This window comes from Branchiostoma belcheri, unplaced genomic scaffold (assembly GCF_001625305.1).
Source record: "Branchiostoma belcheri isolate BF01 breed outbred unplaced genomic scaffold, Haploidv18h27 scaffold9, whole genome shotgun sequence".
Lineage (NCBI taxonomy): Eukaryota > Metazoa > Chordata > Leptocardii > Amphioxiformes > Branchiostomatidae > Branchiostoma > Branchiostoma belcheri.
The window spans coordinates 3695775-3722065 of NW_017804575.1; the positions used below are offsets into that span (position 1 = coordinate 3695775).

Consider the following 26291-nt stretch of genomic DNA (forward strand, 5'->3'; position numbering starts at 1 on the left):
GGGGTCCAAATTACGCATTTAAATGTGTATTCAGAGTCTTGACTCTTGAGTGACACTAAAAAAAGCAGCTACATAACCCTCCCCAAAGGACCGCAAAATTGTTACATGACCCCCACACTCACAATGTCGCAAATACTGTCACCGTTGTCTTGGTTACATGTAACGGTTTACATTTCACGGCGATCCTCAGCGGTATCAGTGGCCGAGAAAATAAGTGACAATTGTGAGTCAAAACTGATTGCTATGTTTTGTTATTCATTTCCTTTTATAATAATACCTAATCATTCCTGGGTGTGGATGAGCTGCATTTGTCTCCTTCTTGTCCTTCCCACGACCTGAGCCAATGACAGACATGGCTTAATCTTGCATAATTTATTCACAACATTTCCCCCGTCTAGTCTGGGGTCCGCTTCCAACACGTCTACTGGCGGAAGACATCTGCTTTTGAGGGAGCAGTGTGTGTGGTTCCGGCGTTTCGCAAGGTATTGACTCGCCCTCTTTGTCCAAAGATTTCTCGCTACTGCGTTTCCAATAGCAGCTGACACTTGCGTGTGTGCGAGGGAATAGTGCAACCTCGAAGTGCATCCCAAAGATTGTGGCGCCATAGCTCGAAGGAAAGCACGACGAAGGAAAAAGGATCCAGGTGGAGGAGACAACCTTGCCTCCGGTCGCGTTGCTTGGCATGTGGCGCTTGAAAACCGTTATCGCGAGGTGAGGGCCCGTGATTTAGCGGCATGCTTAGACATATGGCTACGGGGTAGACAGTTTCTATTGGGGTTGATCTCTTTGTTTCTTTCAAGTACGAAGGGAAAGGGATAAGAGAAAACACAGAAGACCATGTGGTTTTTGTAGGCTAGACAGTGGACTAGGATTTTGACATTTTACCCATTTTGTCCTCCTTAAAAATCCCTTCAGTCCATCTTTTGTATGAAATGTACGCAAACTGTTGGCAATTTTGTATTCCTTGTCGGATCCTGATTCTGCTAGACAGCTGCAGCACAGTGGGTGGAAAATGTACAGAAAAGAAAAACCACTAGGAAATCACTGGGAAAACCTGGGAGGAGACGGCACCACCTGGTGACACTAAAAGGTCCTGCAGGGGTCAATGGCCAGTGTCACAGCAGTCTATCAAACAAAACTAGGCTACCAGTGGCTTGAAATACTGTAACTCTCGATATGTTTGTGGTCATTGGTGGCTATTTTTTATATATATATCACCAAGATATGTTTTTGTGCAACAGTCCTGCAGTCCTGTTTGTTTTGACCTCCTTTTCAAAGTTTCACTTGTATAATTTCCAAAAACGTGTTGTCGGGTGGCAAGTGTGTACTTGATCCCAGCAAATTACTGTTGCATGTTGCAACTTGCAGTGTTTTTGCTGGACATTCATTCCATCTGTCATCTAGTAAACTTGTAAGTATATTTCAAGAGGAGGTAGTTAAAAAATACAAACCATGACCTCAAGGATGTCAAACATTCCATATTACTAGTAGGATATTACTATTGCCAAAATCTATATATCCAAGCATGACAATGTATGGATGGAGACATGGTTACTAGTACTTGTTTCTCAGAGTCAGATGAGCTTTCTTGTGAAGAATTAGGATTTTTCGCTACAAACATTTTAAGTCTCTTTTTCTAATCGTGCATTTCTCTTGTTCACACCTTCTGACTGGGCATGTTTACATTTAATGGCCTATTACCACCGAGCTATTCAGCTTAGTTCCACATTTTTTAAAGTTCACTTCATAACTTCTCATTTTGTTGTTATAGGTTATGCTAGGCTACTTCAGCCACTCCCTTCCTGATATTTTCTTGCGAAGTTCAGTCATGATGTAATGTGTAGGTTAAGACTTGTTGTTGCCATGGAGTTGTTGAGATAAACCTGTAGACAGTTGCTACGCAGGAATGTCAGGGTCGTTGCAGTTGGCTACATGGATAAAATCCAGAAGCAGACGTTACCCTGGTGCTATGTTGTTCCCTATCTCTAGCGCTGATTGACCATTGATCCGTATAGGTAGTAGGTGGTGTCTGTGGTTTTACCTAACTCTTGTGGCATGCATACATGTTTATATCCAAGACTGACACAATACAGAGTCAGGGCTTGAAATATTTCACTTCCATTTTGAATAGGGAATGTATCATGATATCAATCTTGTAAATTTTGTTTCCCTTACAAAATTGCAAAGTGTTTTTTTTTCTTTTTTATCTGTTTTTCTACCTGCAACCTCAGCAAAAAAATTGCTGAGGTTGCAGGTGGGTAATTTCTAATTTCCAAGCAAATGTGGGACCCAGACTGTTTTCCATGTTTTTTGGAGTTCTCTAATTGAGTACTACTGTTAATCTTGAAATAATTTCTATGGTATTATGTTTAGCAGTTTTTGGAGTGACCTCTCTGCCATTGTTGATACAGATTTTTTGACAGTGATGCACTTGATGCGCCCACCATGGATGCCTTCTTCCCCTACCCGTCTTTGAAAACAAGTGCTCACTCTAATGTTAAAGGATTTTACACTACTTCGAGCCCTGAGAGGTGTCATCACTGACAGAGTAAGTGGAAAATTTTGCCAATAGATGGCACTGCGGCTGATTGGTTAACTTGTGAATGGCTCCTTTGTGTCTTTGGAATAGGGCGCAAAATCGGCATGTTTGGACTCCTGGGTAAAACACCTTATGTGAGAGACATGTTGGACAGGTGTGTGGACACACGCTGTATATAACACAGGACCTTCTTGTCAACAAGATCAAGGTCAGGTTTCAAGGTCATTCAGCAAACTGATCATGTGCTGGCACACCTGAGTGGTTATAAGGAATCACCTTGTCAACATGTTAGTTAGTCCTAACAATGTCAGCAAAGGTTCTAGATATCTGATATGCCGTGTGATGGTGTTGTAGTACCACTGATATTCAAAGAATGGGGACCATTGTTAAAAGTTTGGACATGCATGACTCTTGGTATTTAGAATATGCATGGGTTTTGGTATTTAGAATATGCATGGGTTTTGGTATTTAGAATTTACAATAGGATTAGGAATCGACCACACCTACATAATATTTAGTCTGATTGTAGTCTCAGACAGCCTAGAGGGATGAAGGCACATGGTCAGACACTCCACTATGCAGTGCCCCCACAACTCTGGCCTGGGTTAAGGGACCAAGGTACAAGGTACAAGTCTCAGACTTATCATTTTATTATTTTTATTATATTATTTTTTCATAAATTTTGAATTATACATGAAAATCTCAAAATCCATGACATTTACTCAATTCTGAAGTGTGCAAGTGAAGAAAAGTGCCTGCCATATGCTCTGGTATCTAACAATTGGTTAATAAAAGTGGCAAAACATTTGATCTCCTTGTTCCTTTAGTTCCATCCCGAAAGGGCCGCAGTATGCACATGGCTCCGTTGGTTTTATGTAACCGTGTCTTGACATTTGCAGTTCCTTAGTTACCCCATCTGATGCAGAATTTCAGCTGGCGTCAACTTGTCATTGACCATCGGTTGAATTTTATAATCGCCAGATGTTCAAAATCGAGTACTGGTATTTATTTATCACCTAAAATCTGCTACATTGGACAAGGCTCAGGGACCTATGATTAGTATGAACATTGGGCAATCCCTAGGTAAAAATCGGGCAATGATCAAGAGTACACATACCAGCCATAGTGCTGTGAAAATGGCCTTTTTTAGCTCACAGACTTGTCAGGCAAGCTACTTTCCTGCTGTGTGACACCGACTTTTGTGCCAATATCTCCTGATTAGTTGTGTACTCTCCCTGGATCTGGATGTGTGGATGTTGGGTTGGTTGTGTTTGTGGATTATCAGTTATTTTATCCTATAAGTCATATACATCCTCTTGTACTCTCATGGCAGGATCAGTGTTAATGGATTCTCTATACCTCCAAGTAGCCTGACCTTTCAAAGGGCTTTGAAACCTGGTTTTAAAATCTTGCATTACATATAATCTAAATGGACCCCAAAGTGGCTTTGAGATTTAATGACGGGGCCCAGCCAATAGCAACCTGCTTGCGTCATGCTGTTTTGTTGGTGATTTCCACGAAGAAGCTTAGTGTAGACGTTACACCCAGGGAAAAAATGTAGGGCTCGAAATTAACATTGTCCCAGTGTCAAATGACACTAAATTTTCAGCTTGGGACAATTCAAATTACGTTTCGGGACAATTTTGGGGCAATTGGAAAATTCTAAGACCATCCACGTCATTTGGGAACGCGATCCATTCATCCTGCTGCAGACTGCTGGCAGCCTATAAATATATAATACTCTGACAAACATTTAAATTTGACCAATCAGGGATTCCAAATATCAGGGATGGTGCCATGCCCATTATATTATCATGTATTTCCCTACATTTACTAATAAAGTGGACTTCAAGTTGTACAAATTCAGTTGTTGTTTTCTTATTTTTGTCATCAACTTATTTCCTGAAAAGCAGGCTGGGACAGTCCATCTTCAGTTCGGGACAATTGAAATCTATGTTCGGGACAATTCTGGGACAATAGTGAAAAAAGTTAATTTCGAGGCCTGAAAATGTTGTGTTTCCTGTTACTTTCAGTCTTGAAAAGAAAATTTGGGTCGGTAGGTACTAGGTAGTGTCTTTTTTTTTGCTTTAATTTTTCTATTTTTTTAATTATTTTTTATTAGATGTTTGCAATCTTGGTGATCCAACTTATACAATACAGTTTAACAAAGTAAAACTTGCAACTGTTTTATTACTCAGGTGTCAGATCATACTATGTAGAAAATGTTGATCATCAGTTCGAAACATTTATGTCCCTTGTAGGGGTCCACACAAAGAAAGGTTAGGGTCGGCACTTTTTTCTCGGGAAACAGGAAACACAACAATTTTTTCCTAGGCCTTACGTACGACTCTACGTGGATACTGACCTAATATGGTGCCAGTGTCACTACAGACAGTTGCTAGGGATTTGGAGTAATGGTACATGTAGGCAGTGGGAGTTAGCTTTTCCTTACCTGCGGCTTGCCACCTGATGCCTAAGTCGTCTCCGTGCCAACGTGACAAACTGCTCTGTTTCCATAGTGATAGCATTTCCAAGTTTCCGTTGGTCACGTCATTACTGTAAATCTTGAAAATTTATGCAGTGGATTAATGTTCCCGGTGATGACCTCTCATTTTGATACCGTGAATATGCATTTTATCTTCCACTTTTCAATCGTAAATTCAAAACTCGGCGAAAGCCTTCTTTTCCCCTTTACCGCAGAATTAAGTCCCAATGTATGTATGGTAATTTACAGAATTCACAAAGAAGGGGAGAATGTGTGCCATTTGGTCCAGAGGGGGGTTGCCAACCACTCAACCATGCATGTACATGCATGCCCGTAGCCAGGGGGGTTCGGGGGTTCGGAAGAACCCCCCCACAAGGCTCAAAGGTCCACTTTTTGGTCCACTTTTTATGTAAAGGTCCACTTTTTGGTCCACTTTTTATGTAAAGGTCCACTTTTTGGTCCACTTTTTATGTAAAGGTTCAAGACTGGAATCATAGAAAAACTGCTCCCTTTGTCATTGAATAAAAATTTATCTCTGATTTTTTCTTGGAAATCCTCTCAAAAATGCACGAAATGCCATTTTAGAAGGTTTATTTTTTCAAAATTTTCCGGGGGAGCATGCCCCCGGACCCCCCTAGGAACCTCGGCGCTCGAGGTCCCCTCAAGCAGTGTGAAGAACCCCCCCATTCAAAATCTTGGCTACGGGCACGACATGTACATGTACACCACACCCAACTCATCTGACATAACCCAGAGCAGGAAGAGAGAAAAGCCTAGAAGTGAAGTACAAACAGATGTGTATCTCCTAGCCTTCTGGCCATGACCTTTTGCGAGCCTCTCTCAAAATGCCTCACATGTACAGTACATGTTTGTTCGGTGTTTAATTTTGGCCCAGCCAAGATGCTTTCTTTGTTTACATTCTGTCGAGATGGTATCATTAGTGTTGGTGTTAGTTCAGAGTAAGTATTTAGGCCTCCAGGCTTACATTCTGTGCATACGTTAAGTTTCAATCACATTTGTCGTACCATTTTTCTGTTGTAGGATTTTCAGTGGAAACTATGACAGTACCAACCGTCAACGAGGATGTACGACAACCATTTCCGCCACAAGCCCGTTGATTTTTGTACGACCCAAATGGCAATTCACAACTGTGCCTGGAATGCCTTCAATTTGCAGTCGTAAACCTCCCATACGATGTATGTGACCTTATTGGCATACTGAATAATGATGATTCCAACTGTCAACTCTCGTAATTCAGCTGGGTAACCTTAGACTGCAGCATAAAAAAAATATCCTCAAGGTCTTCTCAGGAATGTCTTGAACACCTGGATATCTTAAGTGTTTGTAGCATAGGATTACTGATGCAGTGATGCATTTATAGTAGATCTATTTGATTAATTAGTTTTTTTTTCAAATTGTGGCTATATGAGTTAGCTATAGGGTACCCAACAGAATTACATGTAAGTTGTATGTGAGTTGACATCATTGTGTACGTCTTTCTGGTCAATTTTACTCTTACCAACCCCCAAAATCGCAGAGTGTCCTACTTTCAATCCAAAATGCCAGTCCAGATCATAATGCTTGGTTTGTGCAACTAGATGGGGAAGCATTCAATCGATTTCTCTCTTTGGAGCCCCCTTTTGTCACATTATGTATAATTTATTCTTAAGTACCAAGATTATGTCCAAATCACTCCAATGATGGTAAATAGCTATGATAATGATGTCCCATATTCAAATGTGATGTCCCGGTATTACCCCCAATTTTCATAAATAATGTTGACAAATCGGTCTATAAAAGTCGTTGCATTCAAAATTCAGCGTAAGCCCCCCAATAAAGTGTCATTTGGGAGATGCACTTTCTGTTTATGTCCTTGCCTCAGTTGATATACTAGTACATACTAGTAATCACATGTGCTAAAATCATTGAATTGAGATTCATTTCCTACAGAAATCAATATGGGCAAAATGAAAATAAAAAGGAATAAGCTAGGTAGAATAGCCATCATGTAATGGACCCCAAATATTACCATGTCTAGAGGCACAAAGTCAATATACCAAAGTTAACTCTTGTCCTGCAGAGTTTGCACATATAGTACCATCTATATAGCACCCTGTATTTGTAAGATTTAGGGGTACTATATTTCTTGTGCAACGCATCATACCTCAGCGAAACTAACTTGTATTGAAAACAGGGTTAGACAGCAGGGAAAAGGCTAATCCATAATGACAAGGAAGACACTATTGGTACATGTGTACCAAAATATTAGTATATGGGGGTTGATTCATAACCCGAATGGTACTTTTTTTTCGACTACAAAAAAAAATGAAGCAGCAAATTCCAAAACCAAGAAATTGAATACACCTGTGGACTAATGGCTGTGCAAATTAAGAAATCCAATATGTGTACACTCTTCTTCATCAATATGGTGCTCAGTAACTGTTGATGCGTAAACCGCTGCGTCACGTGACCAGATGATAGCGCCGATCGTTGACTGTTGGTAATGCTGAGGTATTGATTGGAGAGGAGCAATTTTGGGGGACTGCCCACTTAACGATGTTTAACCATTCGTTTTCTTCATCTTGCTGACATCCGGCACTCAGTGAGGCTGAGCTTATAGTATTGTCTGCCTCATCTCATTTCCCATGGATGGGAAAGGAAAATCATATACCGTAAATCTTGAAATATTCCTACTAGTATAGTGGTTTTATTTTTGTGTTGACATTTCCAATGCACTGTGTCAACCAAGAACTTTACAAAACTATGAAAATCCCCCTGGAAACAAATGGATTTACCATAATTGCTGTCTCAGGTCTGAAGAGTAGATAAGAGATGGAATCTTGAGAGATAAGAGTGGTCTATTGCAGCTTGAGGACATTTATCTGTTTTCTTGAATGGTATCTGCTATTCAGCATTAATCAGCAATAATCAAGTCCCTGTCAAGTCCCTGTCCTGTACTATCAGACACTCAGATCATGAGCTTGTAAAAAGGATGTATTTTGTATTGATAGAACCATTATTCATCAAACAATATTTGTTTTACAGTTATGATGGAAATTTAATATACAAGTGAATAGTCTGTGATCCATTTTTTGCTTGGAAACTGTTGATTTGTTTGTTTATATAGATTTCAATCTAAGTGAAAAATTTAATGTTGTTCTTCATGAACATTCTCATCATGACTGGATTGATTTTGCTGGGCACTAACAGTTCTAGACTCCATCACTACCTAAACAGGTGATAGCAATGATGTCATCCCTCCTTGTTTTCTCCACAATTTCATTACAAAGCCACCCACCCGTCTATATCGTCCCATCAGCTCAATCAGAATTATATGACCACATCTGTTGGCTTAAACGTTGGATCAATTTTCCGTCATCGAACACTGGCTTTGGAAACGCAGACTGAGGTACATTTCTGTTAATGGCTGGCAGGCCAGATGGGGAGGGGTAGCGTTACAGTTAATATTGCAGGTGTTAATGAGATCTAATTCTGACAGGTATGTGACATACATGTGATATTCTGTTTTGTACAGCTCCAGTGCCAAGATGAGAGCCGTTAGGAGAACACCCAAGATGCAGACGCTGCTCTTTCTACTCCTTGTTCTGGGCTTTTGCAGTCATCAAGCACAAGGTATGGTCGATGATGCATGCATGCATGACTGGTAAATGCAGTTCCATGTAATGTGTTGACTTTGTGAAGCTCTATGACTAGCAAACCAATTATAGGGCTCAAAATACTACATGTGCATATTAATAATGGAAAAATGGAGTGACTGCCAGGGCTCGAAATTAACATTGTCCCAGTGTCAAATGACACTAAATTTTCAGCTCGGGACAATTCAAATTACGTTTCGGGACAATTTCGGGGAAATTGGAAAATTCTGAGAGCCTCCACGTCATTTTAGGAACGCGATCCATCCATCCTGCAGCAGGACTCCGGCAGCCCATAATACTCTGACAAACATTTGAATTTGACCAATCAGGGATTCCAAATGTCAGAGAGGGGGGTGTTGAAGATGGTGGTGCGCCCATGATACTACATGTATCATGTATTTTCCTAAAGTCTGGGAAAAATGATATTTACTGTACGTCTAATATTATAAAGTGGACTTCAAGTTGTGCAAAATTGAAATTGAGTTTTTTTACTGTTGTCTTAATTCCTGAAAAGCAGGCCTAGGCTGGGACAGTCCATCCTCAGTTCGGGACAATTGGAATCTATTTTTGGGACAATTTTGGGACAATAGTAAATAAAGTTAATTTCGAGGCCTGACTGCAAATTTGAGTGACTGTAATCTTGAGCTAGCCTCTACCAGGCATCGCGGATCGCTGGAAAAACACGGTGGGTCGCAAATTGGAGCTTCTATGGCCCTGGATCTTCTCTGGTATACTATCCCTTTATTTCAGCCAATTTTTACTATTTTTCCAGCGATCCGCGGTGCCTGGTAGAGGCTAAGCTTGAGCCAGCCTTGCCTTTATGAAATTAACCTCCATGTTCAACTGGGCTCTCTAAATGTCTGAGGGCTGTATGAAAGAAACGAGAGGTTAGAATGTCAACTAAAAATAACAAGACGTAGGTTGGAGGGACTCAAGTCTGCCTGAAATGTCTCACCCCAGTGTCTGTAAACTCATTCTATCCCAGTAAAAATAATACATGTATCCCAAGGCCTTTGACACATACATAAGGCTACACCAAGTAAATTTTATGGATGACGTCCGCGCGCGCATTGATTTTGGCCTGTTCCTAGAAAAAACACAAGAAATTCCGCTTCCTGTAACTATGACCAAAGAGTCGCGACAGTGCCGCAAATCGTCAGATTGACTTTAAACCCGTAACGCGAAAACAGGACAGGACGACAACTGCTGTTCCACCTGATTTATTGCTGTTTTGATGATGAATAAAAGACTTCTTGCTTGTTACACTGTGTCACCTCATTCAATTTGTGTCCTAACATTTGTTGTCTCTTAGTATATTTCTAATCTTGGCATCTTGTTTTTTAGGGCCCTTCTTGTTTTTTTTTTCGCCCTCTCGCATTGGATATAAGGTCTCCAAAGGACGTCATCCATAAAATTTACTTGGTGTGGCCTAACACTGAATCCAAAATTTCAATGTTTATGGCATTAACCTCTACTTGGATTGTCTTGGGTTAGAAATTTTATATAATTACATAGCTTGCTTGGTATAAGGTGTGTTGACATTTGCTTAGCTTGCAGCTAACTTCTGTGAAGATTTTTTGACGGGTTACGTATATCAACCGCTTTGAAAAATAGTTTTTTTGAGATTATACTTTTGTATATGGGGGATGCTGCATTGGAGATCTCTTTATGCATATTTTCAGGGTGGAAAATTTATGTAGCCTGTATGTCGGATGTTATTCTACTAGTCAAAGTTTCTTTGACTGAACAACAATAACAAAGTATACATAAACTGTAAAAAATGGAACAGCTGGTTTCCTTTTGCTCTACTTGAATGTATATGTAATTTGCCTGGAAACAAATACCACACTGTGTACATTGATGCATATAAACATCCTATTCAAATCATAAAAATAGCATGTTATCAAAGGTATGATATGGGATAGACGTTGTATTCCAATTTATGTAAATTATGACCTTATTTGCATGATTAGGGAGTACAGGGCCATCTTTATATTTCTCACGATGTAACTGTTGATTGGTGACTGACAGGTACATGTATATTCAAGATAGTAAAGTCTCTTTTTGCCTTTTGCAGGTGCAACCACCATGAGTAGTTCATCAGCTGCGGGCAGCACGGGAACAACACAGGCCATGACTACAACCAATCGACAGGGCGGCACGTCTTCTGCAACCACCACAGCTGCTATGAGCAGCATGGCAGCAAACACCACGATGGCAGGAATGACACAGGCAGTAGGCAACACAACTGTGGTGACAACAGGAAGGATGAGCACTGCTGGGGCATCTGGAGGTACAAATAGCTACAGTCGAAGTGACAACTACACCGGCACCTAACACCACACAGGCTGCAAGTACACGTCAGACAACGGGTACCACAGCTGGCGTGATGAGCACCACAAGTCAAGCAACTACGATGCATGGCACCACTGCTTCCATGAATACTACAGCTCCAATGCAAGGCACTACTGCTGCCATGAATACCACAGCTACAATGCAAGGCACTACAGGTGGAGCAAATACAGCTGCAATGCCAGGCACTACTAGTAGGATGAATACCACAGCTACAATGCCAGACACTACAGGTGCCATGAATACCACAGCTAGAATGCCAGGCACTACAGGTGCCATGAATACCACAGCTACAATGCCAGGCAGTGCAGGTGCCATGAATACCACAGCTACAATGCCAGGCACTACAGGTGCCATGAATACCACAGCTACAATGCCAGGCACTACTGGTGCCATGAATTCCACAGCTGCAATGTCAGGCACTACAGGTGGAATAAGTTCCACTGCAATGCCAGGCACTACCAGTACCATGAATACCACAGCTACCATGCCAGGCACTACAGGTGCCATGAATACCACAGTTACAATGCCAGGCACTAGCGACAGGATGAATTCCACAGCTGCAATGCAAGGCACTACAGCTGCAACAAATACCACGGCTGCAATACAAGGCACAACAGGTGCAATGAATACCACAGCTGCAATGCAGGGCTCTACTGACACTATGAATACCACGGCTGGTACAAGTCTGACAACAGGTACACCGGAGACCACTGTTAGCACAGCATCAGACAACACCACCATGGCACCAATGAACACCACCATGGCATCAACAAACACCACAATGATGGCAACAACCCAGACTACTACAATGATGACCACCACAACACCAGGTCCTTGGAGAGTGACATTTGACGGTGACTGCAAGATCGCCTTGGATTACGAAGCAGACTTTCTCCAGAACTGCAGTGTTGCAGTCGCTACTTGGCTCAACATCAGTAAAACTGCCACACGATGCTACGACTTAAGATGTGGCTCCACCATTGTCACAGTAGAAGTCAACCGTTCAGCCAGTGAGGGAGTTGCTGATAAGTTCAACAGCCTGATGAACAATGCTAATGAGTCCCTAATGATCGTATTTCAAGGGGCTAACTTTACAGCAACTGATGCAAGGGTCATCAGTGAGCCGACACAGCCAACCACAGCTGATGGATCCACCATACCAAGTACCACTGATGCAAACACCACAGCATCCTTCTGCATGATCCGTGGACTGGATTACACCGGCTGTGTCATTTTCCTGAGCTGTGTGATCGCTGTTGGAGTCATCCTGCTCGCACTCGTCTTGTGGGCCATCATTCATTGCTGCCGTCGGCAGAAGAGCAAGTCCTTCGACCTCCTGAGCGACATCCCCCACATCTCGCTGAGCGATTACCCCATGACCACCATCCCGCGCCCGTCGGTGTACCAGCACGGCAACAGCTCCGGTCAGGTGAACATGGCGTACATCACCGATCAGGACGACATCGACAAGCCCAAGCAGCCGCTGGAGTCCTCCAACACCAGTCAGTCCAGCCACAGCTCCGGGAGGGTGGAGGACGGGAAGAATACCAGCATGCAGCCCGACGGTAGCAGCAACCACGTGCAGCAAGAGGCCGCGTCGGCGTCCTACCAGGCCGTGCCTACAGAAGAACAACCCCCTCCAGTGTACAGCCCCCAATCAGGTACAAACAACGTGGTCCAGCCAACAGGAACTGACCAGGCCCCAGGGCCGTACCCCTCACTTGCTAGGTAGACTTAGTTCCTTGTTCCCCATCGCAGTCTGAATGGCGCTGACCATGAGCTGCATGTGCTGCTGACTTCCACTTCCAGTTATTATTTGCTTCCCCTTTTCTGTGACATTACAAAAGATACTTTCTGCTAATGCTGTTTGTGTAAACCCTTATATGTAACTGCTGTCTCTAACAAAGCTACTAACAAAGTGTGACTGTTACATGTACGTATTTACATGTATATAGCATGCTAACAATTTAATAAGGTGACTGGCAATGAGGGGAACAGTTCTTAACAAAAATCACATTGTTTTAGTCTTGTACTTTTTTGTTCTATTGCTATAACATTGTTATAGTGGGGCATCATGTTGTTGCCTGTGTCTATTTGTGCATGTCTGTGTCTTATTTGTAGTCCAGTTCTTGTCAACAAGTGTCTCAAATATGTCCATGTAGGTACCCCTATGAAGCTGTTCATGTTTATATGTTTGTCTGAAATCTGTTCACAAACATTCGACATGTAAATAGTGTATGTAACTTGTTTCTATACTCATCACTTCCAGCCCAGTGAATGAAGCCTTGCTTGACATACCCGAAACCGTGGACAACCCTGAAGTGCCTGAATCAGAGAACCCTACCATCTCATTCAGGGCACCTGATGCACAGGACACCCCCGAGTCTGCCACACCTGGGAGCCCCAAGGTCATCAAGGGCGACGATGGTTCTGTGAGCGTTGTCGTCAACTGGTAGACCGGTGCCCAGCTGTTCATTTTATCTGGTCTCAAACATTTCCAAACTTTCCAGGGCTCAAAATACCAAGCATGCACTTGGGAGAAAAATTGCAGGCTTGGTATGGTGAATCAAATATTGCAATTCTAGGGCCAGTCACATTATTGTACAATTGTTGTTTAAAGTTAAAACTTTTGGTCCAACACAAAAAATTCTCTCACCTAGAGCTTTCGACCAGTCACTCTGGTCTTCCTCAGTAGACTGACCCAGTGAAGCTTGTCACATGGGTTCTTTGAAGTGTGACGTCAACACTGGGTCAAAGGTATCTGGTAGACGATTGTATAATTGTTGTAAACTTATGGCATTCTTGGGATACCGTAGTCGTGCATATATTGTACAAAACTCAGCCATGTTTGGTAAGGAAAATGCTATCTTTGATCCTTTTTGACAGTTTTCAAATTCTACTGCAACAAAGTTGTACATGTATGATAGTCTACGATGAATGTGACCAGGCCACACCCTAAAAAGAAAAGTATTTTGAGCCTTGCGAGCACAATCGCTATCTCCCAGACCTTAGTATGTAAGTTGCATTTTGGCACTGCTTCACAAACAACAAGGGTTACTATAGGTGCCATGTATGGCAGCAAAATTTCTACTGATACAGTGATAGTCTGATACTGTGAAATGTGCCAGAGGCTAGTTTTGAGGGAAATTTCCATATCCAAGTTTTTAAAGTCAACAGTCTGATGAATTTTGAAAAAAAGTTTACAGGAGTTGCCATTCAAACTTTGATGTGCAAGTTTTTAGACTCCAGCGCATTAGTTAAATGTTTTTAAGTGCCATGGACACAGTCAAAAAGTTCAGACAAATGAATACAGGTCTGCCAATACTTTCTCCCTGTCCCATTGATTTGAATTTGGCCTTAGTTATTCCATGCCTATTAGGCCACACCAATTTAATTTCTTGGTTAACGGATTCGCCGCTTCATTTTTTTCAGATTTGCAAATAAAAATAAACATTCAGAATCAACTGCAAAATGCTCATATTTTGCCCTGAACAGTTGAAAACAGACCTTTTCATCCTAGTTGTTACAGTTATTCCATCTTTCAATGCAATGGTATCATTAAAAGTTCAAACTTCATTGTTTAAATTTTGAACCAGCCTGGTGTGTTGACTTCGCATGGCTCCTATCGTACCATTTTGGGCCATAATACGATGCCTAGGCTTGTTTTTATTTTTATTTTTTTTTCGCCCGCCCGCTCCATTATTTTTCTAGAAAAATCCGTTAACCAAGAAATTAAATTGGTGTGGCCTTAGGTAAATTACTTTTATTGAGTGAGATCTTTTGAAGAATTTTATGTGTTTTGTGTAATGACAAAAAAAGCAATGCAGGAACCCCTGTGCCATGATGCTGAAAGCAATAACAGTTTGGAACTTAATACTGGGCTCATGTTTGTATGGTACGAAAACTTACATATACAAGTAGGAAGTTTGGATCAAACCATTTTCTGTATTTTAGGTGGTTGGAGGATGGGGTGTGCAATTTTTGCTACATTTCTAGAAACAAGCATTTAGAATTGTTAAAAGGTTGTTCCCAACTCATGTTAAACTTTTCTTTTCAGTTGCTTTGCTCTCTCTGTCTCTTTCTGAGGTATGTGAAATGTACAGTACATGATGTGTATTCTTTTACGCCTTCATGTACATGTATGTGTACAGCACTTATTATTTTGGTCTTCTTTACTGACTTTATCATGTAGAGGGTAGCTCTTGTTTGTCGAGGAAAAAGTAAGTTTCTTGAAGGAACTGAACAGCTTTGGAAGTTGCAAAGGGAATATGTGCATATCAAGTTATACTTTATATTTGGCTCTACATTTGTATTTACTCAGAAAGGAGGAATATGCTATATATTGTAAGTACGTACATGTTGTTAAGTTTTATTTGATGTTATATGTACATTTTTATGTACTCAAGAGGTTATTTTATCTTTCAGTAAGGCCACACCAATTTAATTTCTTGGTTAACGGATTTTTCTAGAAAAAGCGGGCGGGCGAAAAAAAATTAAAAAAAATAAAAACAGGCCTAGGCATCCTATTATGGGCCAAAATGGTACAATAGGAGCCATGAAGTCAACACACCAGGCTGGTTCAAAATTTAAACAATGAATTTTGAACTTTTAATGATACCTTTGCATTGAAAGATGGAATAACTGTAACAACTAGGATGAAAAGGACTGTTTTCAACTGTTCAGGGCAAAATATGAGCATTTTGCAGTTGATTCGGAATTTTTATTTTTATTTGCAAATCAGAAAAAAATGAAGTGGGCGAATCCGTTAACCAAGAAATTAAATTGGTGTGGCCTGAGACTTTATTGTTCAGTCTGCTGGAGCAGACAAAACTAGAGCTAGACAAGTTAATAGAGAGAGAGTTTGTATTCATAGGAGCTGGCCAAGATGAAATTTTGGCATGGGAATAGGAAAGCTGATGACAGCTAGGTTAGAATGTTATCAGCGTGGTTTTATATTATGAAAAATGGAGCTGATGTTCTTGGGTTTGTGTTGTCTACTTTCAACACTTTTGGGTAAATCTACCATTACTGTCACTTTCTACAGTTGACCTGTAACTGAAGTTATAATAAGGATTAAGTATGGCAATATTCCTGCTTTGAATGTTCATACGATGATGTTAGTAATAATGTAGCTTCTGTTTGAGTCACCAGCTGACAAATGGAGACAGTTCATTTCTATTGCGACTTTGTGATACCATTTTATGATGTTGTAGATAGATAGATAAATTGAAGTCTCATGTTGAACACTGTAATTTTGCTAAACATTGCAGTAATTGCTTGTTTCATTATAATTTTATTTCTTGTTTCAACATTGTATTACGGAAACTACAATGTTTTACATTGCTTTAATCTGGAACACAAACTTAATCTAGCAGCAATGTATCCTTGATTTTTACACTACTTAGCTAATCTCCAAGCAGATCCCTTTCAGTGGCAAGACAGTATCCACTAGCCAGAGGAGTTTGTACAGTCAAGCAGATCCCTTTTGGTGGCAAATGGATATTGTCTTGCCACTGAAAGGGATCTGCTTGGAGATTATTTTTAGTGAAGTTAAACTTGTGACTTAACAAAACATGACATACATAACAGAAAAGATTGGACTTATTCAGGAATGTAACAAATTTTTGTTAAGTGTCATGATACCTTGTTATCCTTTTATTCCTACCAAAGGAAGGTTTATATATTGTTTGTTTATGTTCATTTTCATTTGTTATGAGGTATGTGTAAGTAAACCCTATTGCCAACCCTGCAAGGAGCTGATTCTAAAGCCAAGTTCTGATTGGCCCTGTCATGCATGGGTGACGGGTTAAACCAAAAGGATTCTTGGGGGTGGAAACAAACATGACAAATTTCACCTAAAGGATAAAAGAAAGAATAATTTACACAACTATGTTCAGTAGATCTATACGAGAAAAATTCCATTATTTGTGCCCCCCAAAGATCCCTTTAAGTTGGTTCCTCACTACTTGTGCTGAATGTGTTATAATAATTATTGTGTTTATGTATATCGTGCCATGCTTTTCCCCCTACACCAGATTATAAAGTTTATACACAAAATCTATGTTTTTGTAGTCTTTTCATTACTTGAATAATTTTTTCACACATTTTGAAAAATGTTTCAAAGTTTCCAGCTACCAGAATAAGTACAATGTACATGTATATGAGTCAACCATTTTTTTCATGAGGGAATTTCATTCAGTTGGACTCAAACCACTAGATGCTTGAATGACTTAGGCCGTGTTTAAGTGAAGTCACCCAAGGCGCTTTACATGTGGTTTACCCCGAAGCTGGTTTCAAGTGGCTCCATCTGAACGCTCCGAAATCACATTGAAAGCGCCTCGATCCCAAGCCACTTCTAGAGGTGGTTTCGAATCGGTTTTCCCGCACCGCGATTTGCATCTGAACGCAATGTGATTTCAATGTGACTTCACTTGGTCATGGATTACGGGGTGATATTTATTTATATGCAATACCAACTTTTACGTGGCAGCAACTTAAAGAGCAGTAATGGTCAAATAATGCGTCCGTTCTAGAGCGAGCTTCACCGCCTCTGACGGGACCACGTCGGCATTCGGCCGAGATACACTGGGAGGGGGGCATCAGCAAGCAGGTCGTTGACCTCTGACATTAATAACACGCCACCTTGCGTGTTATCATCAAACAGTAATAAATGTAGCTCAGGCGAATTGTGATCGGACACGGTTTCACAGGAGTGTGTGGCACGTGGACCAGGTGTGAGGAATGTGAGTTACCCGCATCGCGGTTTGGGTGACTTCACTTAAACACGGCCCAACTGCATGAGACTCTACATATCAGATGCAGTGAGCAAATGTATTATTTCTTGAGGTAATTTTGGTCTGTAGAAGTACAATATGTTAGGTGATATAATGATTATGTGTGGCATTTAAATTTTATTACATCATTTGCATAGTTTATGAAATATATAATATTGATAGATCAGATTGTGACTGCAGGTCAAATTATTCAAATGTAATAGAAAGTACTGTAATCACATATTGCAGCTTCAGCAGAAAAATATATATGGTACATTAGGAGAGGTATGCAACTTTAACATCTTGCAATAATTTGACTCTAACTGTGACCATATTCTGCATGTCACAATACACTTGTCTCTGATTAAGTAATACAGTACATTAGTATACAATGTAGCTCTAACAATCCACACTCCCGATTACACGATACATACAGACCATTACTGCTGTTGTTGCAGCTCTTATAAATTCAAAAATTGCACACATCCCTTAAAAATTAGTACAGGTTGTCATCAAATTTACAAAAGCTTTAAAAATTGTACATTCAGGTTATAAACAGAATCTCAGCAAGGTTGTAACATTATGAACCAAGTTATGAAGTATCGGTGAGAATCTTATTTCTTTCAACAAAAGGAACCAGCCTCCTGTAGACTCCGATGAGCCACAAGATGGCTACCAGAACGATGCCGCCCGCTGCCCCGAAGGCCACCCGCGGGCCGTAGGACGTGTAGATCTGACTGACGAACACGGGACCCAGGGTACGGGCCAGACTTCCAGAGGCGGTGAGCCAACCCATCGCTGTGCCCTGAAATATTGGAAAATCGGCGCTTCAGCTTGGATGCAAGGTGTTTCAAACATAACTATCATTCTGGCAAACTACACACATGTAGTTTCAGTTATTTCACCAGCAACTACACTCAGGTTAAATAAATACCTGTTTTTCAGGCAGTGCAGGGCATACAAAGTACAAAATAACAGACTGTACATTATTACAAGAAACACGATCCAAAATGACATTCAACAAAAGAACGCACACAGTTTCAACTCTCTATACATTCATGGCATCACAGTTGTGACATAATTCATCACTGGGTATGCAAATGAGCACTTTAAAGCTGTAAGACATCATGATTCTATTTACAGGAATAAAAAGGAACAAAAGCTATGCACAATTGTGAATTACCCAATACAATGTCCCGATACCAATATATATACACATTTCAAATGAATAGAATGCTCTGCTGCTATATGGACAATGTAATTATTATAACAGTATAATAAATGGGTGTGGTGGTTCACGGTTTAAGCAATACAAAGAAATAAGACTATAGAAAAGAAATACCACAGAAGAATTTGTTATGGAACAACCCAAAGTCTGAATGACAAATATGCTGTACCTGTGGTTTAGGGCCCAGGATTTTAGAGTACATTGCATAAGATAACACATTGGTTGTGGGATAGCTAAGTCCCAGGAGGAAGAACCCAGCAAACATCTGTTCAATGTACAGTTTGGGTGTGTTGTCGCACCAGTGGTAGTCCCAGGGACAGCCCCTAGGGGGCGTTGTTGCTGCAGGAGTGGTGAGAACTGTGACGTTGGGGGCAAAAGTGATGTTTTGAGGGTGTGGACTTGGGGTGGTGATGTTTACTGCTGGATGGAGACCTGGAAGGAAAACATGAGAAATTATGATAAACATTGTGCTATTTTTTTTATAAATTGTCATAACAAAACACGAGAAATGTAACAGTTTCCTTGTCTTCACTTCTTAGATCAAAGATGTACTTTTCCCACAGCCTTGCAGGACTGTGAACATACCTGGTGCCACCCTTGGAATGGGATCATTCCCAAATGGAATCAGCATGACGAAAGAAGCGAGCATGATAAAAAATGCAACAAGCATCATCCTCTTCTCATTAAACCTGAAAAACAAAAGGTTTGGCATTCAAAACAAAAAAGAAAACACTTGTTAAAAGACCTTGTTTTTCCTGCTTCCTGGATTACTGGCTAAATTGTTTCCAAATAAAAATTAGAAGTTTGTTTATTGGTTTGTTTGGGTGTAATATAATTTAATAGATCTACTTAGCCACAAACCCGTAAATTTAAGTGCATCATTATGTCTGTACAGTTCTGTGAAGTGTTGACTTTTGTACTCACTTCCTGGAGAGAATTCTGATGGCGATCATAACACACACAGACTGGACAGCCAGACAGCCCAGTATGACGCCATTGTACAGCACAGCCTGGCTCTGGGTCCAGGCATACATCACTATAGTCAGTGGCGTGGTGATTCTGAAACAACACAGCAGTGTATGTAAGGCCTAGGAAAAAAAATGTTGTGTTTCCCGACCGACCCTAGAAAACTGCCGACCCTAGCCTTTTTTTTTTGGGTGGATCCCTGCAAGGGACACAAATTTTTCTAGATGATCAACCTTTTCTAGCTCCATGATCTGACACCTGAGTGATGAAATGCTGTACAATCAGTTTTCCAGAATTGACATTGAAAAGTATAAGTGTCCTCATGCAAGTTTTACTTTGTTAAAATTACTGTAATTTGCATATTAAGTTTGATCACTAGAGATGCCCAAAGTCTAATAAAAAAAGAAAGAAAGAAAAATGATAATCCCTATCTACCGACCCTAATTTTTTTAAGGACTAAAACAGGAAGCGCAACATTTTTTCCCTAGGCCTAAGCAACTGATAAGTACAGTTGTCTGGATGAAATTGCAGAGGACAACTCTCTACTGAGATGTAATACCTACCATGATCCTTGTTTTACTGGCAGAAAATTATTCAGTACAAGGGCATAGTAAGTGTTTCCTGAACAAGACCAAACTGTGACCATCATATCTTCAGAACAGGAAAGTTTGCAGTCTTTTTTTTGTTAACAATAACAATGATTTCAGCACCATGTGAACTTACGTTTCGAAGATGGCAAAGGAAAACAGGATGACAAAGAACAGGATGTTGGTTGCCACGACTGCAAAATAATCCACTGTTCCCTCCTCTTCCGACTTTTCTATCTCTGTTGGAAAGTAGAAACAAGATGAACTTGAATTTGCTTCTTGCCCTATAGGAAGGCCATGTCAATGTCTTTCTATCAAATATTTCACTTTAAAATACATGACATAATTTGTTTCTGTGAGGAATTGTAAATTGTGCAGATCATTCATTCTCATAGCACAAACTTACAAACCATGCAATTTGCATGTTAGAAAGGCCACAACAATCTCCCTCACTAATCAGCTACTTATACAACTTATACTAACCAACGCAAAGTACAGGACTGAACACAGGTAACCAGTTTTGAGACAACCGGAACCTGTCATGGTTAGCCTGACACATCCGTTTTCCATCCTCTTTCCTTGTCTATGATTTAGTAACATTGAAAACTTAAAAAAGAAAATAGTGAAGAAAAGTCTTGTCTAGCCTGTCTAGTTTTTCTCCTTTTCAATTTTGAATATGTCTCCACCCCTGGGGCTTTGCCAAAAAAAGAAGAAGACAGAATCCTAGCCTTACCCTGACTGTTGACCACCAGCCCGGCAGTGTCTGCCACCTTGTATTCCTTGAACACAAAGATGAGCAGGAGGATGTTGATGATGCCCATGACAGCAGACAGGAAGCCTGGTCCTGTGTACATGTTGATGGACAGCTGGATGGCCTTCCACTCTACACCTGTCTCACCCAGGGGCACGAAGGCTGTCTGCATGACTGTTGGGGGAGGGGCAGTCAGTCTTTGAGCATTAAAAATGGTTTCGATCCAGTTTTAGCACACTGAAGACCTAATCTCCCACTGATCGTGACAGAGAAGACAGACGCTATGTACTGTATTTACAGGTTCTTTGTATTAGGAAAATTCCCCTAGCTCTTTCCACAAGCAAAATGAACAGTGGACCACAGCTCAATGCCCCATCCAAAGGACTGCAACCCTTTCCAGTAGCATGCAAGTCTGGTGAGTGACAACAGCCGGGATTCAAACTCCCGACCTGTTGGTCCAGAGGCAGGGTAACCACTGGACTATGCATGCTACTCACAGTTATGTTGAACTTGTAATTTTCTAATAGGCTGAATTTTAAAAAATCATTTACCCTCTATCTGTATCAGTATAGCCGGTATAACCGCCCTTCGGCGTAACACACCAGCTTCCCTGACACAATGTTCACCAATACTTGGCCAAAGTTTTGTATCAGATTCTGCAACTTTGCTTTGGTTATTGTCTAGAGAAAACACACATATGAGGGGTTGGGGAGATTATTCAATATTACAGCATGTAGGTAGATGTTTTGATGCCTCACCTGGACCAAGGATGAATCCAATGGCCTGGAAGGCACTCATGGTTGCCATGGTGGATGTTCGCTCTGTCAGGGTGGTGGCTGCCGCTACGTACGAACGGACAACTGCAACATTTCCTGTTGTACATGTGAAATAGAAGTATGTGAAATAGAAGTATGTTTAACCATGAATTGTGAATAAAAAATTATAGAGTGTTATTTTTTTCATGTGATCATTTTGTATGTAGTTGTAGGTGCATATGCCCAATAACACACCTGTTCCAAAGCCATTTTGTGTGTAGTAGTGTTTTGTGTGTTGTGTGTAGTCAGACATCTTAAAAGTAGACTGGGAAAGTGTGCACTTTGTGCATCTTATGCAATCTATTGTGCCAGAAACACGCCTGCTTGGGAATGCACTTCAGGATTGTTCTACTGTAAAAATTAGATGTAAAATTTAGCTGCTGTCTTTTTTAAGAACTCTAAATTGTAATTGTTATATAATGTACCCGTAATTATAATTATATATGGCAATTTTTAATAGAGAACGTCTGTATGTCCGATGCACACAGTGACTAGTATATTGTATTTTTGTCTGTCCACCTTGCGTCCTCCTCTTGTTACCTAAACATGAGACAAAGGATTGTCCTAGGTTTTTAGCTATGTATTTAATATGTCATTCATCTTGTATGGAATAAAGATGATTTTGAAATAAAAGTAGTAGTTAAGCAGTAGTAGTAGTAGTAGTAGTTAGTGGTGGTGGTGGTAGTAGTAGTACTAACTTAAAGTTCATATTCGCTACTACACACCTGCCCCAAAGCCATTTTGTGTGTAGTCGTAGTAGTAGCTTCACATCTGCCCCAAAGTCATTTCTGTGTTGTAGTAGTAGTAGTAGTAGTAGTAGTAGTAGTACTGACTTAAAGTGCATATTCGCTACTACCGGGTACACACCTGCCCCAAAGCCATTTTATGTGTAGTAGTAGTAGTAACGTTACTAACTTAAGCTGCATATTCGCTACTACATACCTGCCCCAAAGCCAACCAGTGCCCTGGCCACCAGCATGTAGACCCCCCTGGGTGGAGGGAAGGCGTGGCAGTAGCTGTACATGGTGTTAGCCCCCACGTTGATGAAGATTGACACCAGTAAGGGCTCTTTGGTCCTGTCACGCAGGTTGGCCCAGCCTCCAAAGATGGGGGAGGCAACCAGCTGGCCCAGACTGTAGGCAGCGACCACCCAGCCTAGGAACGATTCATCTGCACTGTGGTCTACCTGTGGGGCACAGGACAAGTCTTCACTTTAATATCAACAACTGACTACCAAACTTTTTATCATGGAAACTGATTAACGATGGTACGGCCACCTCCAGAGAATGGACAGGGACAAATGGCCAAAGAGGATCCTCACATTAGATGTGGAGGGTCCAAACCCCCGTGGTCGCCCTAAGAGGAAATGGTTTGACAACATACGGGAGGACCTCCACCACCTGAACTTGAACAAGATCAGCCCACAGGAAAGAGACAAGTGGCGTGCTGCCATCAAGCCTCAGTTGTACTGTGCAAGCACGTCTAACCCTCGGAAGACGGGAAAAAACAGACGATAAACTGGATAGTGAGTGAGTGAGTGTGATTAAAATAAGATTAATTTCTAGTGTGCATTGTATGTTCCAGTTCTTAACCTACTGCTTCTTGGGTCATGTCGCTCTTCTATGCTGTTAATGTAAATTGAACCTGCACCTAGCTCCTGTCCTTGAAAAAAATTGATACATTAATGGTTCATTTTCTAATCAGTGGGGGCCCGCAAGCCCTTTTCCGTAGAGCGTAATCGGCCGTTTTAATTCAACATAGAGCGTAGACGGACCGCTCTAATATTTTTGTGTAGAGCATAATCACCGTTTCAATTCTACGTAATGCGTTGTAGCCACTTGGAATTTATCGTAAAGCGTAATTGAGAGGTTTCCGAATTCAGTGTAGAGCGTTGTCGGGACCCCCCCTTGCAGGCCCTCATCAGTATCTTTGCTGTGATGGCGTTCACTTGGAGCTTACTTAATAATTGTCAACAAAGGTGAGAAAAGCATCATGGAGCAAGCATCAAACTTACCTTTCTCAAGTAAGGCCATACTGAAGACACAACGATGGAAAATCCTGCAGATAAACAAAGAAGAATGGTGTGAACCGTTTAAACCTTCATATCATGATTTATACATACATTTCTACTATGATTGCTCATTGCTCATTTAACACTATACAGTTTCGTCTGTTTATTTTCAAATTGGCCTTTCCATTTCAAATCTTTCGATTTTTATAGGAACAACAACAGTTAATGTTACAATAGAACTTTTCAAGTGAAAAATGCATTAATGTAATTATTTCAGCGTTGATTTAATAGTTGATATTAAAGAGTAGATTTCACACACCGATGCTGCTTAAGAACATGGTTAGGTACATGATCCTGATGGACCACCAGCGGCTGCGGGTGTCTTTGTCATCTTCCCAAAACTGGACACTGTTGGAACTGTGAAGTAGGACAGACAGAAAAAATAATACGATAAGTACAGTAAACATTACATTACGTTCCCACAAGGTTATGACTTGAAATATTCATGACATGCACACCACTTCTTATTAAATTTTATATTAATTTAGAGATGTTGAGCTTTGACATAGGTCACATGATGATTATTGGTAACGTTAATGGTAGTTAGTAACTGTCACAGTGTGTCAGCTAGATTAACATAATGGACTTTGATCTTCAAAACCAGAAGAAGAAAAAATAATAATAACACCTGACCTTACGGAAAAATGACATGTTAAAACGTATTTACAACGTTTATTGTTACAAATTTAAGGGCTAGGACTAATAACACGTTGATGTAAACAGAGGTGTAACCTTGTTTCAACTTTATCGCAAAGAGCCAAGTTGGCTAGACAGGATCTGAGGAAAGAGGAGTCACTGCTCAGTGTTATAAATCATCTCGGGCTTGTCACTCTTACCTTTGAGTCGGTGGCACGCTTTGTAACAACTTTGTGCGTTCGTCAGGGTCCCCTCGCGCGCGAGACGTCTTCCTGGGTGCCATTTTTGTGCGTTACCTAACCCCAGGTAAACTGTAACTGACCCCAAGTTACGTTCGTCTGCTAGCCGACCTTTGCCCTTCTATTCGCCCTACCTAGCGGTTCGTAACGGAAACGCAACTATACCTTTGGAGCGGGTTGTAGGTATTGTACTATTGTTAGTGTTCTGCTCTTGGGACATTTCGTCGAACTTATTGGCTGCGGCACAGCTGAAGAACATTTATCGGTTTGTTGAAAATAAAATTTAAACCAAAGTTTTCTTCGTGGCTCCTTCATTTCACCATTTTTAGATACAATATTGAATGCGGTAACACTTTGTGCATAGTAAATTACCACTGAGCAAGTAACATTGATATGTATTTCTATCAGCGCAAGAAAAAGATTCACAAAATATATAGCAATACTGACCAGCAACTAGATTTCATCTGGCAGTGAGAAATGTTTTATTTTATGTCACACAGCACACAACCAAGCCATGTCACAACCGCAACCCGATTGCTACTGTTGTGCCAATCCGCGATGATGGCAGGAATGATGCCAGATCACAACTAAAAGGATAATCAACACATCCAATTCAATTATTTAATCGCATTTTTTGAAATATGTGGAAAATTTTACACACTAAGAATCCACTGAGAAGCGTGCATATTTCTTTAAACCTTTCCAGTACATCACAATTCTTGACAAATTTTCCCATTTCCAGAACGCAAACCACAGGTTCATTCCTCCCATGCGTTCGAACGTCATGTTTACAGTAAGGTTGCCATGGACATACGTTCGAATTCTTTACATTCGACAAGTTTCGTGCTCACGAACCAGGTGGGAAAGTTTCTCTCTCCTGTTTTAGGTGAAAAATCGGGCGAAAAATCCTAGAAAAGTCGTAAATCTCAGTCATATCTTACGTGTGAGTGCTGCTTACATGTCGTTACGGCTGATAGAGTGTCCAAAAGTGTCAATATCTGGCGAAATGAAGCACAAAAAGTTCGTAGTGTTCTAAACAATCTGGTTATCACAAGGTCACATAAAACCTCAAGGTCATTGCCGTTTCTAAGGCCATTTTACACTTACGGGAAGAGAGTAAAGTCGTCTGAGTATTTCTGATATGTTGTAGACAGTTTGTAGTGTATGTTGACGTCTCACCGCCAGTGGAA

At 40.8% G+C, this 26291-nt stretch overlaps 2 protein-coding genes across 7 annotated transcripts; one reads left to right on the forward strand and one right to left on the reverse strand.

The window, feature by feature from the left end:
* Positions 1-374: 374 nt before the first annotated feature.
* Positions 375-14409, forward strand: LOC109487698 (mucin-5B-like). Of its 6 annotated transcripts, none has more exons than XR_002141257.1 (6): positions 511-711; positions 8560-8657; positions 10758-11412; positions 11527-12763; positions 13305-13640; positions 13814-14409. XR_002141257.1 is itself a non-coding variant. In XM_019791732.1 (4 exons), exons 3-4 carry the CDS (start codon positions 11070-11072, stop codon positions 13489-13491), a joined length of 1881 nt encoding a protein of 626 aa, XP_019647291.1. In that variant the 5' UTR covers positions 511-711; positions 8560-8657; positions 10758-11069; the 3' UTR covers positions 13492-13721. The 6 variants fall into 6 exon arrangements, 2 of the variants coding, with proteins under 2 accessions (XP_019647291.1, XP_019647293.1); XR_002141256.1 differs by having other exon boundaries at positions 10758-11373; positions 11413-12763; XR_002141255.1 differs by lacking the exon at positions 511-711 and adding an exon at positions 375-482 and having other exon boundaries at positions 10758-12763.
* Positions 14410-17744: 3335 nt separating this feature from the next.
* LOC109487703 (major facilitator superfamily domain-containing protein 8-like) lies at positions 17745-25208 on the reverse strand. The gene is made up of 11 exons (XM_019791744.1): positions 25063-25208; positions 24486-24583; positions 24170-24213; positions 23098-23341; positions 22099-22212; positions 21323-21514; positions 20726-20828; positions 19961-20095; positions 19622-19725; positions 19206-19468; positions 17745-18613 (listed from the first exon to the last, which is right to left on the reverse strand). Exons 1-11 carry the CDS (start codon positions 25143-25145, stop codon positions 18401-18403), a joined length of 1593 nt encoding a protein of 530 aa, XP_019647303.1. The 5' UTR covers positions 25146-25208; the 3' UTR covers positions 17745-18400.
* Positions 25209-26291: the final 1083 nt, after the last annotated feature.

What these genes read in the sequence shown, in the direction of transcription:
- LOC109487698 (XM_019791732.1), top strand. Translation starts at nt 11,070, where the DNA reads ATGAGCACCACAAGTCAAGCAACTACGATGCATGGCACCACTGCTTCC. An exon ending in CCGTACCCCTCACTTGCTAG is followed by an intron (nt 12,764 to 13,304) that starts GTAGACTTAGTT and finishes CATCACTTCCAG; the next exon opens with CCCAGTGAATGAAGCCTTGC.
- LOC109487703 (XM_019791744.1), bottom strand. Translation starts at nt 25,145, where the DNA reads ATGGCACCCAGGAAGACGTCTCGCGCGCGAGGGGACCCTGACGAACGC. An exon ending in CATGTTCTTAAGCAGCATCG is followed by an intron (nt 24,214 to 24,485) that starts GTGTGTGAAATC and finishes GTTTATCTGCAG; the next exon opens with GATTTTCCATCGTTGTGTCT. An exon ending in CATTCCAAGGGTGGCACCAG is followed by an intron (nt 19,469 to 19,621) that starts GTATGTTCACAG and finishes TTTTCCTTCCAG; the next exon opens with GTCTCCATCCAGCAGTAAAC.